The sequence below is a fragment of the Drosophila miranda genome, chromosome XL (genome assembly GCF_003369915.1).
Source record: "Drosophila miranda strain MSH22 chromosome XL, D.miranda_PacBio2.1, whole genome shotgun sequence".
NCBI classification, from domain to species: Eukaryota; Metazoa; Arthropoda; class Insecta; order Diptera; family Drosophilidae; genus Drosophila; species Drosophila miranda.
In genome coordinates, this window is record NC_046673.1 from 9786398 (window position 1) to 9801538 (window position 15141).

The 15141-nt window shown below is 47.2% G+C and overlaps 2 protein-coding genes and 1 long non-coding RNA gene across 3 annotated transcripts; 2 read left to right on the forward strand and 1 right to left on the reverse strand.

Moving 5' to 3' along the window:
- Positions 1-3848: 3848 nt before the first annotated feature.
- On the forward strand, positions 3849-11290 carry LOC108165178. Its single transcript, XM_017301249.2, has 6 exons — positions 3849-4080; positions 6452-6717; positions 6776-8007; positions 8061-8205; positions 8528-8872; positions 8926-11290. The coding sequence occupies exons 2-6, from the start codon at positions 6514-6516 to the stop codon at positions 9313-9315; spliced, it is 2316 nt and encodes a 771-aa protein (XP_017156738.1). The 5' UTR covers positions 3849-4080; positions 6452-6513; the 3' UTR covers positions 9316-11290.
- On the reverse strand, positions 10931-11463 carry LOC108165179. The gene is made up of 3 exons (XR_001775952.2): positions 11355-11463; positions 11087-11289; positions 10931-11013 (listed from the first exon to the last, which is right to left on the reverse strand). It is a non-coding gene; the product is annotated as an uncharacterized LOC108165179 (long non-coding RNA).
- Positions 11464-11950: 487 nt separating this feature from the next.
- Positions 11951-13614, forward strand: LOC108151748 (doublesex- and mab-3-related transcription factor 2). Its single transcript, XM_017280587.2, has 2 exons — positions 11951-12568; positions 13220-13614. The coding sequence occupies exons 1-2, from the start codon at positions 12112-12114 to the stop codon at positions 13519-13521; spliced, it is 759 nt and encodes a 252-aa protein (XP_017136076.1). The 5' UTR covers positions 11951-12111; the 3' UTR covers positions 13522-13614.
- Positions 13615-15141: the final 1527 nt, after the last annotated feature.

Here is a 15141-nt window from a genome sequence, read left to right on the forward strand (position 1 = left end):
GAACCAATACACTTGAACAAAATCAGCAATCAGCTTGCTGAAAAAACAAACATGCTTGATCGATCAAACTAAGCTGAGCTGATTTCAGCGAGCTTTTTCAGCTTTCAGCTCAGCTCAGTCTGCAATGTGCGCACTTGCACCGGTGCAGTGTGTTTGTTTTTTCAGAGCTTATAAATCAGCTATCAGCTCCGCTTTCAGCTCCGATTTCAGCTACAGTGTGCGCGAGCCCTAACAGAAGATCAGCTGCAGTTACAGCAGCGTAACAGCAGCAACAGCAGATCAAGAGCAGAATAACAGCAGAGTAACAGCAGATAAATAGCAACGGCAGAAGGAGAACACACAGAAGTCGCAAAAAAGAGAATCGCAGCAGCCAGACTTACATAATTTTCAGCGGCAGCAGCAGCACGAATCACCTGAGATCTAAAATCTATTGCTTTTACAATTACCAGACTGCCACGATTTAATAATATCAATAAACTTTCATCTAAACAAAATCCATGCCTATTTTTGACAGGCGCATGCAAGTGCAAAGAAAAAATCCCTCGTTACTGGGAGGGAAAGTTTAGTCAAAAATTTAGATGCATTTTCCCCTTTAAAAAAAAAGAGTTGCCACGCCCCCCCACGCCCCTCAAAAAAAAAAAAAAATATTGTTTCGCTTGGAAGTTATTAATTGCCACAAAAAGTGGCAACATTTCCCAGGGTGCACTGCCCGATTTGAGGGAAGAAACTTTGTTGGCCAACGAGTTGGCCTGTCTCTCCCTCTCCCGCTCACCCGCTCTCCCGCTCTCTCGCTTACTCTCTCTCTGACTGTGACTGTGATTGTGACTGAGTGACTGTGTTTGTGTACGTGTGTGTGTGTTTGTTTTTGTGTTTGTGTGTGTGTGTGTGTGTGTTTGTGTTTGTGCTGTATATAGCTCTCGTTTCGTTTCTCTCGGCATTTGTGCAATATTTTCTCATGAATTGACGTGCCCGGTTGATAGGCTTCTGCCTGGAATGGCAGGAGTTTTGGGGCTGCTGTGTCGCTGGTGGGGCTCGGTGGTGGACGGGGGCTGCGGCTGGGGCAGCAGTGGCTGAAGGGTTGCCATTATTTGTATGGCCTAAAACTTTTTCGTAATGCCCTGATCAATGCACAGAGCAAGAGCATGGGCGGAGGTGGAGGTGGAGGTGATGCTGGGGCCAGGGGTTGCAAGTAGATGCAAGTTTTGTTGGCGAATTCAATTGGAATTGCATTTGAAATCATTTTGGCATTTAGAATTATTATACATATTGTTAGGCACACAAATGCCGGCACACAGATACAGCTACGGCTACAGATACAGCTACAGATACAGATACAGCTACAGATACAGATACAGCTACCGATATGGAAATTGTTGTGCTTGTGTCAGTTTCAATTTACCACAATTTGCACAATTTATTTGCTTTGACTTTGACTCTTCAACCCCCGGGCCAGCCCCAGCAGCCCCAGCAGCCCCAGCAGCAGCAGAACCGAGCCTGCCCCACGTGACCGTACCGTGCCCCACAATATGCCACATTTCATAGAAACCGTAAACAATTCCCAGCCTTATTTCATTTCATTTCATTTCATTGCATTTTTTTTTGTGCATCGCAATGCAATGCTAACATTTCTTTTTTGTTCTGTCCCAAAGGCATTTACATTGCTTGTTTTAATTCCTTTTTATTGTTGTTTTATCTGCTGTGGTCGCTGCTGGCTGGCCACCTAGATTTGGACCTGGCCCTGACCAGTGGAGCCAAAGTGTTGGCCATAATCAATTTGATTTGCCGACAATCAACTGGCCAGGCGCGTCAAAAGGCTATCAATTCGAATCGCTTTTCATTAGAGAATATTCATTTGAATTGCCCGAAATAGGTCTCCACCCAGACCCCAGCCCGCATCCACCAAAACCCCTCCCTGCCCGACTATTCGTGCAAATGAAAACCGCAAATTGCCAAATTAAAATGCATCGCATTTTCCCTTCAAATATTGCGCTGAAAAGCATTTGCAACAAATTAATAAAGCATGCTTTTTGGGGCCCAGAAGTGGGCCACAAATAATTTCACTCTGCACACACAGAGCCCAATGAAATGAGCCCGATGGAAAACTTGCACAAAGTTTTAATGTGCCTAATCCCAAGCCCATATCCCCCCATATCCCCCTTATCCCCTCGCCATTCTTCTCGTATTTATCTAACCCCATTAAGGCTGCCAGCAAGGGCTCAGCCTTGCTCGGCTCCGGGATTAGGCAGCGTAACAACAACAACATTGCGTAAGGTCAAACTGTGCTACTACTTGGGATCCACATGACCTGCACACGGCAGTGGCTGTGGCAGTGGCTGTCATGGCTGCAGTTAGATGCTGGGGGCAAGCTGCACGCTCCAGGATGCAGGGAGGTGAGGTGTTGCCTTGTCATCGTTATGCTGGTGGTAAGAGTCCTTGACGGGGCCGAAGCAGCAGATATGCAGCCTCGTAATGGCATTCCAAGGTCTTAACAGTGGCGGCAACGCCTTAGAAGCTATGCTAAATGTTTAACAGTTCAGGGGAATGCCCCAACAACAGCACTGCTGGGGTGTCAAAGTCAACAGCTCTGCTAAGGGTCTAACATCTTGGGGAAGAGCTGTTCTGACTCTATAACAGCTCTGTTAACTCCGTTATATAACTGCTAGCCCAACCACTCGTGAAGAGTTAACAGTGCGGCAGAAATAGGAATTTCCGCAAAAACCCGGCTAATATTTCAACAGCGACGCTTATGGCATCACAGCTATGCAGCGAGTTGCGGGGCAGTGGCGAAGAGATACACAGCTCATGTATAGATTTGATAGGCACTGCTGAAAAGTGAAGATTTAGCTTGGATGTCGCCTAACAGCCATGCACTTAAATATATATGTAAAAGCTGCGCTGCAGTTGCGCTGCGCTGCTAAACTTCGTAACAGCTATGCTAAGGCCCTGAACAGCACTGTTAAGCTTAAAAGCACAGCTAAATCCCCTGTTCTGTTGTGTATAACAGTCGGCTTGTATCTACCCTCTCGTCCAATACATATGTAGCTTTTACGTATGCGCAGTCGTTACATCTCTGCAAAACACTTGACAGCGCTTATTCAGCTCTTAAAAGCTGTGCCAAGTCCCCTGTTTTCAGCGGCAAGTGGAAGCTTGCAGTCCACATTAAATCTACCCCTTCGTTAGAGTAAAGACCAAGAGATGCTCTCGGGCCACGACACACGACTCGGGCACAGCATAGCAAAATTGAACTAAGATCTCAGGAATTCCACCTGTATAAGGTATAAAATCATCGTAACATCTATAACCTTCTGAACTTAAGCAAAATCGTTCCAAAACAAGCCGCCCTGTAAAAGCTATTTAAGCTCGTGTAAAGTCAGACTCTCAGAAACCCCAGCCCCAAAAACCATGCTATGTATTATTGTTCCATGTATGTATTATCCGGTCGTTCAGCTCTGGTTTATAGCATTTTTAGGTACATTTTCATGGATGCGACTAGCCATAATGGTATGGCTTAGCGTTTTATGGTACATTTTTTGGATTTGACCAGCCATAATGGAATGGCATAATGGTATAACTTTGGCATAATGGCCGCCATAATGGCTGATGGTATGGTATAAAATGGTATGGTTAAACATTTTATGGTCCTCTCTTGTCCCAAAGCTCAATTTAGGTCAAAATTAAGTTCATTTTGGGACAGGACAAGACACAAACCCTGTCCGTCCTGCCTATCGATTGCGGCTTATCGGTTGCGTGCGTGTGTGAGTGGTGTGAGAAAGAGAAAGCTTGTGGGTCACCCAAAAAGTAGACCAAAGTTTTGTTGTTACTGCTGTCCCTTCCTGTTTTGCTCTGTTTCGCCACTCAGTTGGCCGCGACTTTTTGCACAAACGGTTCAGCGAAAATGTACAGCGTATTGCTTCCTCGTTGCTGCTGCTGCTGGTGCTCCCCTTTCGTGTGATTCCTGTTATTGGTGCAGCCGCGAAATCAGTTATTGTTAAAAGTGTGAAATGATGAACAACTGTTAATGGCAGTTACCCGTGCCGTACCGTGCTCCTGTCCCTGTGTATAAGAGAAGCCAAGCAAAAGGTAAGCGATATGTGCTGCTGCTGCTGTACTCTTTTGTTGTTGTCTTTTGTTTAATGTTGTTTTTGTTGTTGTAGTTGTGGACAGGGAGCACTCTCGGAAGAGTCACCTATAAGTTCAGGTGTTATCTTTACTGGTTTTTGCAGCCTTCGAAAATTAGTAAGCCGAAAATGAACTGTAATTGTGGCAGTTGGCAGAGTTCATAGTAGTAGCTGTAATGTGTGTGTGTGTGTACAAATGTGGGTGACCGTGCGTATGTGTCTGCAATTCCGCCAACTTGCTCTAGATTTTGGACCGACCCGACCCGACCCCAACCGCTCCGCTCCGCTCCCTCCTCTTGTGGTTTATCTTGCTCTGTTGCTGCCGTTGCCTCTGCCGCTGCCTCTGCCTCTGCCAGCAAATCTTGCGCTGCCGCTGATTTCGCTTCTGCCTTCTGCTATTTCTATGAGTAGACCTCTCTCTGCCGGCACGGCACCTCTTCATCTGCCGCTGCCGCTGTCGCTGTCGCTGCCCTTACCTCTGCCCAAACCTCTGGCTCTGCCACTTTTTGATTACTTTGACTTTCGTTTGCTTTACACTCTTCATTTCACCATAAAAAACATTTCTTTTCTGATTTCCTTCCTCTTTTGTTTTCATCATTCGCCGTTGAGAGAGCCACAAAAAAGTACAAACGAAAGTGACGGAGGGAAGAGGGAAGGCGGTAGAAAGATGATGAGCGAAGCGTTGAAGGAAGGTTCTGTCCGCGAAGCGCGAGCGGGAGAGGGAGGATAGAGAGACCGATTACAGTTGTCTTGTGACGTGACTAGAGTTCATTTTTATTTTTACTTCTGTTGGGTGCCTTTTGTTGTGCCTCCCCAACGGTCCAACGGCTCTCCACAGTGTCCCATTTTTGAGCAGCCGCGAAAAAGGGGTCACCATCCGGCAGTACTTCCCAGTACCCATCTTCTTCCTCTTCCGCATATTCGCTTATTGGCTTATGTGGTGACACTTTTCAGGCCTATGCGATAGTACATACATACATACATATGTATGTACATTTATGCATGTGTGTAACAGATATGCACATGTGTACAAATACCGTGCTGAAGCGGCAACAAAAGACAGAGCCAGTGGAATGACCTCGCAGTAGGTTAATGAAAAGTGGCACTGTGCTGATGCTGCCACTGCTGCCTGCCTGCCTGCCTGCCTGCCCCCTGTACCTCAATTGCTGCAAAAGTTCTACTAAGCTGGCAGAGTAGTAGTAGTTGTAGTAGCTGTAGTATGTATGTGTGTGAGTGAGCGGAAGATTGGAAAAGGCTGATTAACCGATTATTACACCCCCTAATTAGAGGGTAGTCGGGGGTAGATAGAGCTGAATGCAGCGAAAGTCCTGCGGATGCGATTCGCAGCGCATTTAGTGGGAGCCCCCAGAAAGGAATCGCACAATGAAAGAAGAGGGTATGTGGGGAATGTCTATGCTGGCCTGAATGGGGGGAGTATGTGGGAGCGTCCTTACAGGAATGGGACATAGGAGACCCTCTCTTTAATCCGCACACTTTGCCATATAGGGTACATACTCGATCGGGCGATGGGCTATAATGCACGTATTTATTACCGTGAATAATTAAACAAAAGCTCAATGAACTGAACAAGAGTTGGGGCTGGGCAGGGCAACCCCTTCATGCATAAATAGATTATACTTAATACAACGTTTTAATGAACCATTCACTTCGCAGCTCTAAAAGCAATTTCATTCGGCCGGAGAAATAATCCCCGTTTAAGCCCCGTTACTGAAATCCCGTTGAGTGCCTGGTGGGAGAGAGAGTGGGAGAGAGATTGTGGAGAGTGCAATGCATTGTCAGTGTTTGCTTCTCCCCTCACGACGCCCGCTAACACTCTCGCCTAAGTCCCGTTGCCTTAACTCTTGAGTGCCTCTGCTGTGCTTGGCAACGATAGGTAGGGCAGAGAGTTCTAGGCGTGGGAGAGCCGGCAGGCAATCTGCAGCCAAGCGACAGTGATCCATTGTCAGCGTTTGTCGACCGCCCGCTCGCCCTTCTTGACACCTCTTTCGCCGCTTCGCTTTGATGTGGCAATGCTGCGTCTTCGGTTACAAATTCAATTCGGAAAACTGTCAATATTTGAGATTGAGAACCAGAGCACGGGCACCTGCCCACGCCCACGCCCACGCCCACACCTCGCCGATGAGGCAAATCGTCTGTATCGACGGTAAAGCGATGCGAGATGAAAGTGTTTTCCACCCCAACCCAACCCCTACTATTCCACACATCATTTTCCAATGAAAACATTTGGGTTTTATTTTCGTTTCTATTTTTTTATGGTGATGAAACTGACTCATTTCCGAGCTTCCCCACCTTTCCATTTCCCCATTTTTCAGGAAATGACCACCGACTGGTAGAGGATATCCATCGAAGCAGCAGAGAGGAAGAGCCACTCAGCATGGATAGGGTGCCGTCCCTGACAATGACCTTCACCAGCCTGGCCCTGCTGCTCCTGGTGCTGATCATGGGCCTGCTGTTCGCCTGCCACTGCCTGGGGCACCGGGCGGCCAGCTGGATGCGGATGCGGTCCAGCAAGGAGGAGAAGATCGGCCTCTCCAACCACAAGCACAAGCTCTTCCATGCCAATGGCTATATGGCCAGTGTAAGTTGTCGCCCGATCGCCTGATCGACTGTTATCGATTGACCAATGCTCACCACAGATCCAATCGGGCTCGGAGTTCTTGCTGAGCACCAGCGGCAGCTTCAAGCGCTTCGATACCATCGACAAGGACGACCACAATCGCTCCCAGCATCTGCTCTTGCTGAACGGTGGTGGGGCAGCTGCCGGCGGGGGTGGGAGCACGGGCAACGGGGCCGGGTCTGGGGCCTCCTCCTCCACTTTAGAGGCCACCACGCCGCTGTGGAACCTGCCCCAAGGGGATGTTGGAATTCCGCCGCAACCGCTGCGCCCGGCTCCGGCCCCGAATAGCGCCGGACCCAACAGCAAGACCGTGACGTTCTCCTTTAGCCAAGTCAACGAGCTGGCCTCTCCCACAGCCGAGACAGCGGAAACAGCCGGCCCGGAGCCCGGCCGCTCCTGTCTGCGCTCGCCCCTCCGCTCCAGCGGCGGGGCAGGCGGAACTGTGCTGCCACAGCCTCTGGAAGCACCGCCCCCCCGACTCACAACCTCCGCCTCCGTGAACCTGTCGGCCACTGCCATTCCACGTCCAATTGCGAAGCGGCAGGTGTCCCTACAGCAGGGCATCAACCGGAGCGGTGAGGTGGCGCAGGCGAAGCAAGTGGAGCCCCAGGTGCAGGTCGGGGTGGAGAGGCGCACGCCGGCGTTAAAGCGCCGTAACTCTAGCACAAATCCCTTCCTCTGCGAGTCGATTGAGCACGTGCAGCCAGGGCCAACTGAAGCTCAAGCACCTAATACTAGTCCAAACCCAACCCCAACTCCCGCTGCAGCTGCACCAGCCATTACGCAGCCCCAGCACAATGGGAATCCCTTCGTGGAGTCGCAGAGCCTCTCCAGTCGGCTGCTCAAGTTCCACAACACAACGAATCCATTTACGGGTCTGGGGCAGCGCGTCAAGGGCCCCCACATGCTGCAGAAAACCATCTCTGAGGACTATCTCTTCCGCAAGCTGGGCAAGAACGGGCCTCACGTCAATGGCCATAGCCAGGCCAACGGGAACGGAAATGGCACTTGGAGCTTTGGCCGCTCTCTAATGCGACAGGACTCGACACTCAGCCTGGGCCTGGGCAGGCGCAACAGCTCGCAGATGTCGCTGGACGCGAGCTCCGCATCGGGATCCCTGGAGGGCATCAACCTGGAGCGGGCCATCTCCTGCGACTCGGTCAACTCGGACTCCACCCTCTTCCTGGACCAGCTGGATCAGCCCTACACCCAGATAACTGGATATCTTTGCATTGGCCTGCACTATGACAAGTAGGCAAGATTCCCCAGTTCCCAACTGGTACTCATTCCCTTTTTGCCTGCAGAAACAGCATCAGCAGCGTGGGCATGGAGCTGACTGTGAGTGTGCTGGAGGCCAAGGGACTCATTTGTCCCTTTAGTGTTGAGTCGTTGGATACGTTTGTGCGGATCTATCTGGTGCCCGATCACCCTGGCGCCATGCAGACCAAAGTGAGTACATTTTATGGATGTAGAGCAACCTGTTTAGAGCCACCTTACGATAGCTGAAAGCTCTTTGGTTCTAGTCTTTTTCCTTCTCTTGAAGTAACTTGAATCAACACAAAAATGAGCTTATATGCAACCCAGACGGACAGACGGGCAGACAGACATGGCTATATCGACTCGGCTATGAATGCTGATCAAGAATATATATACTTTATGGGGTCGTAAACGCTTCCTTCTGGCTGTTACACACAAAGCTATTTTATTCCTAGACTTTTCGAGTACACTGACACTTACTCCCATTGCAACTTCCGCTTTGCCAACCATTCAGGTGGTCGACTCGACGCTGACGCCCAGCTACAACGAGAGCTTCAACTTCTGGCTGCAGAAGAAACAGGTGCGGCACTCGCTCTGGTTCCATCTGTACCACAACGGGCCCGCCCACACGCTGATTGGGGAGGCGGAGATGGAGATCGGGGAGCTGCCGCGGCCCATCACCACCTGGATACCACTGTCGGACTCGCGAAAGTGCAACGCCCGCTGGGGCGAGCTGATGTTCTCGCTGAGCTACCTGCCGACGGCGGAGCGGCTGACCATTGTGGTAGTGAAGGCGCGCAACCTGAAGCTGGATGTGGAACAGCCCAGCGCGGACATCGTGCAGAATGTGTTCGTGAAGGTATGGATGATTATAGCTTAGTGATCCCTTAATGCAACCCTTTCTGGTCTCAGGTTTACCTGATGAACAACGAGAAGAAGGTGCTGAAGAAGCGCACCTCGCTGAAGCGCAAGGATCGCTGCCCCATCTTTAACGAGTCAATGATCTTCAGTGTGCCACCCCAGAGCCTGACGACGGCCCAATTGAGGCTCACCGTGTTCGGCGTGACCACCGAAGGCGGTATTCTGCCGCTGGGCCATGTCATTGCCGGCAGCTGTGCGGTGGGCAAGGGACTGCGGCACTGGCATCAGATGCTCTCTTCGCTGCGCAAACCTGTTGCCATGTGGCATGTCCTCCGTCGGGCCGTCAATCAGCCGATTTTCACGGGCGGCGCCGAGGCTGTGGTCGCCGCCATGCAGAGCACTCTGCAACGGGCCAGCGCCAAGCGGAACAGCATCGTTTAAGGCCGGTGCGGTGCCTCTGATCGGATCGGATCGTATGGGATCGTATGGGATAGATTTCTCGCTCCACCGCTGATGTGCGCTGAGGCATTAAATTTAGCGTATTTAGTTGGAAAACCCTTCTCCCAATCCCACTCCCACTCCTACTCCGTTGTTTGGTGAACCCTTTGATATGCAAACAGAAAGAGAAAGAGAGAGAGACAGAGTGCTGTCTGGGATGGAACCCTCCTCTAAATTGCATTTACTAAATCCTAGCTATGAAACTTTCTTACTTTTCTACTGCTTTCCCCTACCTATGTACACGTGTATCCCCAAGTCCAGTCTTAGGAGGGTCTTAGCATAGGACTAGAAACAAATATACTCAAAGTATTAATAGAGATAATCTAATCGAGAACCTAAACCCGCACCAAAGGACAAACGAGCCTATTAACTAGTTCTATTAACATTGTCGCGCACTAATTGTTATCGAATGTAAGATTTATTATACATATGTATGCATTTTGATATACCAGACTAGAGTCAGAGTCAGAGAGTTCCCGCACTTGTTGAGATTTGCGTTCATCGTCGCATGCAGCCGGGGAAGTAATTATACATATATATATATTTGGATGGTTGTGTATTCCATTGATGATCCATTGACATACTTAATGTATTGGAGTCCTGCATGAACAGAATTCGGTATTCGCTTCGTTCGCGTCAGCTTTATCATTCCATCTAAACAGTCGCTTAAATCGAACTGAACGAAGCAGGAATTTCCTTTTTTTTTTCTCGCTCACTCTCCATTTGATTTTGTGGTAGGGAGAACGAGAAAACACAAACAGCACACAAATTTCCTTATCGAAAGCATTGAAGAGGCCTGAGTATAGCTGTGATTTTATGAATACTGTGGGGCTCTAATATGTAAAATATGTTCAGCATTGCCCAATTCTGAATCTATACTCAGAGATTTGTAATCCCTTAAACCGAATACAGAGTAAATTGGCATGGAGTGACTTTACAGAACAATGACAGCAAAATATGTATGATTATCTCCGTGGGCTGTATGAGCTAGCCAAGCGACCTGTGAGCCTGTTATATACACACATACCTATATATTACTCGTACAACTCTATAGATAGATCGTCACTTGGCAATCAATCGTTGTTGAATTTGAAACTCAATCGAGAAGCGTTAAACCCCTTAAGCATTGTGATATAATATGATGATATGATACGAAATGAATTCCACAGAGAAACAAACCAAATCAAAGTATGCATGTATTTACGATTATAGCAATCCATAACCAAACAAAATGTACGAGTATTATTATGCTAGATATTTGTAGTCGTTAAAGGGAGCAAGATTTCTTATGTGATTTGCATTTTCTGCAATTAGTTCTGCAATTAGTTTTGACTTTAGTTGAAACAGTACAGTCAGGGGTCTTACATAACCAGACACACACACAGATGTACGGATTTCCATTTAGAATCGAGTTTTTTGAACGGTAAAGGACAATAACTTTGCAAGCATTTATAATTACATGTATTTATATGGCGTTATTATCAAACAATAATCAAAGTCCTTGCGATCCCTCTCCCTCTCTCTTCCTCTATTAAATTATGTGGAAAATCATGTGCATCCCCAGAGCATACTTTTCCAGTCGATTCCCCTTTAACCGACCAACCAATCGAGAACCAGGCACACTTCTTAGACTAGCTGAAGCTTTAAAACTCTTGTTACATAAATCATTTTTTAAATCACACGTAATATACATACGTATACAATACATACATACCGAAAGAGCAGAGAAGAGCAGAACAGTGCGTTTCCTGACTATGGGACTGTAAGTCGGTTTATTCAGACAATTATTGATTACAATTTATTGGAAAATAATCGAATTACACCATAGCTCAATTCCGATAATCCTTTCGAGCTTTTTCCATATGTATTCGATAGTATATTTATCATTCTTTGAGTGATAGAATTCGACAATCCAATCTGCGAAACAAATTCCATTAAAATCTTGCCGTTATAGAAGTGAAACGCACTGTATGCATATATACCAAAATGGGAAGGGCAAGTCCATTGCCACAATTTACCAATAAACATATATACTCGTAATCAACTGAAGAATCCGAATCAGCAAAGTACACAAAAGTAAATATAAACAAATTTTTTTTTTTTTTTTTGAATTTTTGATTTGATTGATTGCTTTAGCTAAACTAATGTTACAAAACTAGTTGAAGTCGTGTTGAATTTGTATTTATATAGAACGATTATATATACATATGTATAGGGGCAACTATATAAGCTAATGAATGCTACAAATTGTTATACAAATAAACCAGAATTGAATCAAATATACTCGTACTCGTACCCGTAGTCGTATCGACTTGTAGCAATCTAAAGATATTTGTGGAAAGCAAATCAATATGCAATTTGATGATCGCCTTTGTCCAAACACAGATGTGCCGGCTACAGATAGAGATACAATACTGATGCTGATGCGGATGCTGATGCTGATGCTGATGCGAGACATCTGGGCCGCCATTGGAGCGTCTATTTTTAGGGGCAGCGATTAGCAGCCAATGGCAGGCCGGGCAGGGCAGACCAGACCAGACCACTTGACGCTGCCGGAGCAGCCAGCCCGAGCAGACTGCCAGACAGTCTGTCTGCCACGGAGGAGTCGGATCTGGTAGTCAAGTAGTTGCGGTCGCTGTCATCGTATGCGTTTGCGTTTGCTTTGGCTTTGGGTTTAAATGTTCGCCACTCGGCCGCGATCCTTTCAGTCGATCGTTAGCCGCGACCGTGATAGCAAGGATGAGCCAGATATCGCTGAAGGAACGCCGCCTCCTGCGCACACCCAAGTGCGCCCGCTGCCGCAACCACGGGGTCATCTCCTGCGTCAAGGGCCACAAGAAGCTGTGCCGCTGGCGCGAGTGCTGCTGCCCCAACTGCCAGCTGGTCGTCGATCGCCAGCGGGTGATGGCCGCCCAGGTGGCCCTGCGCCGCCAGCAGACAATGGAGGCCCTGGAGGCGTCCGCCCAGGTCCAGCATTCGCATCCAGCCACCGCATCCAGCAGCGAGGGCGAGGATTTCTTAACTTCAACGTCGCCACCACCTGTACGAGCGCTACCTTCAGCAGCAGCCGCCACATCCTCCACATCCACTTCCTCGTCAGCCACGCGCCAGGCACTGATTACCCAGAAAAGGATCTACAAGCAGCGGCTGCGCAACCTGCAACAGTCCACGTTGCACATAACAGCAGCCATGGAAGGTTAGTAAGAGATCCCCTCCCCTCCCCACCTCACCCTTCCCATCCACTTGCCCATCGCCCATCGGTGCCATGCGGTGCCAGACTGTCTGGCTCGGCGACGAGTAATTGGAGATCCTCTCCTGTCTGTCGGGGCACAGGAAATGACTGATTCCCTGCAACAACAACAATGGCAATGACAACAGCAAGAGCAAGTTATTAAAACTCGAGAAAAGAAACAATGGAAATTGGAAATTGGAAATTGGATGCCCCGAAGTGTGTACGCGTACGCACATTTCCAATCACTTGAGCTGTCCGTGGACACATTCTGTAAGTGGATACGCGACCAAAACGGAAAAACCTCTTGAGACAAAAACACAATGTGGCAACACCAACAAATGACTTCACTTCGTACCGTAGCGTACTGTTATTCTGTGCTGCAGTCCACCACCATCTGGTTTCCGAGTAACTGCAGTCTCCAGTCTCCCGATTTGGTGCCAGGCTGTCTGGGCAGTGTGTCTGGGCCGAGGGCCGCTCAAATTACCCAAAAAAACCCCGACCCAATAGAATCCGGGCGGCTGAACGAATTACGGCAATTTGTACTCCGTCCGTCACTGATAACGCCCCATTGCACCGTTACTTATTCGGCTTCGCTTCTTATTTGTCTCTTTCTAGAGTACAAGCAAAGATTTCCCACGTTCAGTTCTCCGCTGATGGAGCGAATGCGCAAGCGACGCGCGTTCGCTGATCCGGAACTCAACTACGCCATGGAGGCGACGCTGGGCGGTAACGCCCTCTATGCCGCTGCCGCTGCTGCTGCTGCTGCTGCCATGCATCAATCGGGGCCGCCGCCATTCACAGCCTCCAACACCATCGCAGCCGCCGTCACGACAACACCCACGCCGCCCGCACACGCCTCGGCGAAGAAGCCAAAGCTGAGCTTTTCAATTGAGTCAATAATGGGCATTAGCACGTAGCTAATTCTTAAAGCCAGGCGTCCTTTGTACATATTTAACAGTTAAGGAGAACTTTTTTTTGATTAGAACTAAGTTTCTTAGGAAATAAAACCAACCAACGAATTGAATCTACGCGCCTTATTTGTAGTGCTGGCAAACTTGCAAACTTACCAGCACTGTCCACTCGTCAAAGCTGATTGGGAGTATGCCCGCGAAACTTTGAAATATGATAAATTAGCGGTGTTTATATACATTTCTGTAAATTTGAACATCGAAATTCGTGCTTTCCTACATCATTTATTCCACTGGATTGTATTTAAATCCGTTTCGCTCATTCACTTTCAAGCAATTTCTATTTGGCGCGCACAACTCGGCACTTTTTGCTCTCTTCAAATCGGTGAAGGATCTCTTTTTCGCTCTCTTTAAATCGTGTATGAGTCGGTAGAAACAAGTATCATTCCATGCACAAAAGTTGCGGCATTAACTTTAATGGGCTAGACTTAAGTGCCGTGAAAACGAGCAGAATGTCCCGCAACATGGGCAACATTCTGCATACCCTAGGGAAATGGATATTATAGAATTGCGGGAAAGTTTGTCATCGCAGACTCTAGTTAATACAGAAACTAGTCAGTCTCTGTTTAAAAGATATTTCAACGATATTTTGAAGGTAATCAAATGCATGAACACGTCTTAAACATATCAATTTTAGAAAATTTCTTTATAAAATATCTTACTTTTAAATTAACGAAAAAGGGTATACAAATGCCCATACTCCGGTTGATAAGCACAAGTCTTCATTACCAGCAACTTTGACATGACAACATTGCGACTATTTGTTGACCTCTTATGCTTAAACCGTGTTTTAGTCAAAACACAATAAATGGGAGTATTTAAAAGTAGTTAATCTTGCACAAAATTGATTCATCAATGGAATAAAACTATGTGGGCAGGGCTGAGGGTTTAAGAAAGCCGTTATTATTCAACGGAATATCAAAATTGAACAATACGAACGATTATTTGCTAACGTTTTTTTTGCTTGACCTTTTTCGCTAATACCTTTTTTAGGCAAAATCCAATAAAAGCAAGTGTTTAAAACAAACCAGTCAAGTAGAAAATAGGTAAATTTATCGTATAAAATTATGTGGGCAGGACTGAAAGATCTATATAGCTAGTAAAACTCCACGGAATATTAAAAACGAGGAATATGTATAATAGAACTTGAATTCGTCATAATATTTATGGTATATTTTTAAAATGAGACGGTATATTTCGGTATATTTCTGAGGGTCCGACCGTATACTTGATCGATTTTTCTGATTTTCTTGCCACCATGTCAAGCTCACACACCTTGCAGAAATCGTGTAGAAATACCATTTAGAGCCATGGCCTAGGCCAGATAAAATTGTTTTTCGTGATCAGCATCGAATTCCTGATCGTTAGCCATAAATTTTTCAAAAATGTCGAAAAAAGAGGCTTGTCAAAAATGGCAACATTTTTTAAAACGTACACATTTCCTCTTCAGGTTAATTACAGCATTCAGTTAATTAAGCACCTTCAGGTGCTAATTACATTAAAATGTAGTTAGTATGTAGCACTTGTGTAGGTAGCGTGTAGTTGCCATGTAAGGAAATTAATTTTGTC

Bases quoted from the DNA above. Each gene is read 5' to 3' on its own strand.
- LOC108151748 (XM_017280587.2), top strand. From the start codon at position 12,112: ATGAGCCAGATATCGCTGAAGGAACGCCGCCTCCTGCGCACACCCAAG. The intron at 12,569-13,219 runs GTTAGTAAGAGA...GTCTCTTTCTAG, and splicing joins CATAACAGCAGCCATGGAAG to AGTACAAGCAAAGATTTCCC.
- LOC108165178 (XM_017301249.2), top strand. From the start codon at position 6,514: ATGGATAGGGTGCCGTCCCTGACAATGACCTTCACCAGCCTGGCCCTG. The intron at 8,008-8,060 runs GTAGGCAAGATT...TTTTGCCTGCAG, and splicing joins ATTGGCCTGCACTATGACAA to AAACAGCATCAGCAGCGTGG. The intron at 8,206-8,527 runs GTGAGTACATTT...CCAACCATTCAG, and splicing joins CTGGCGCCATGCAGACCAAA to GTGGTCGACTCGACGCTGAC.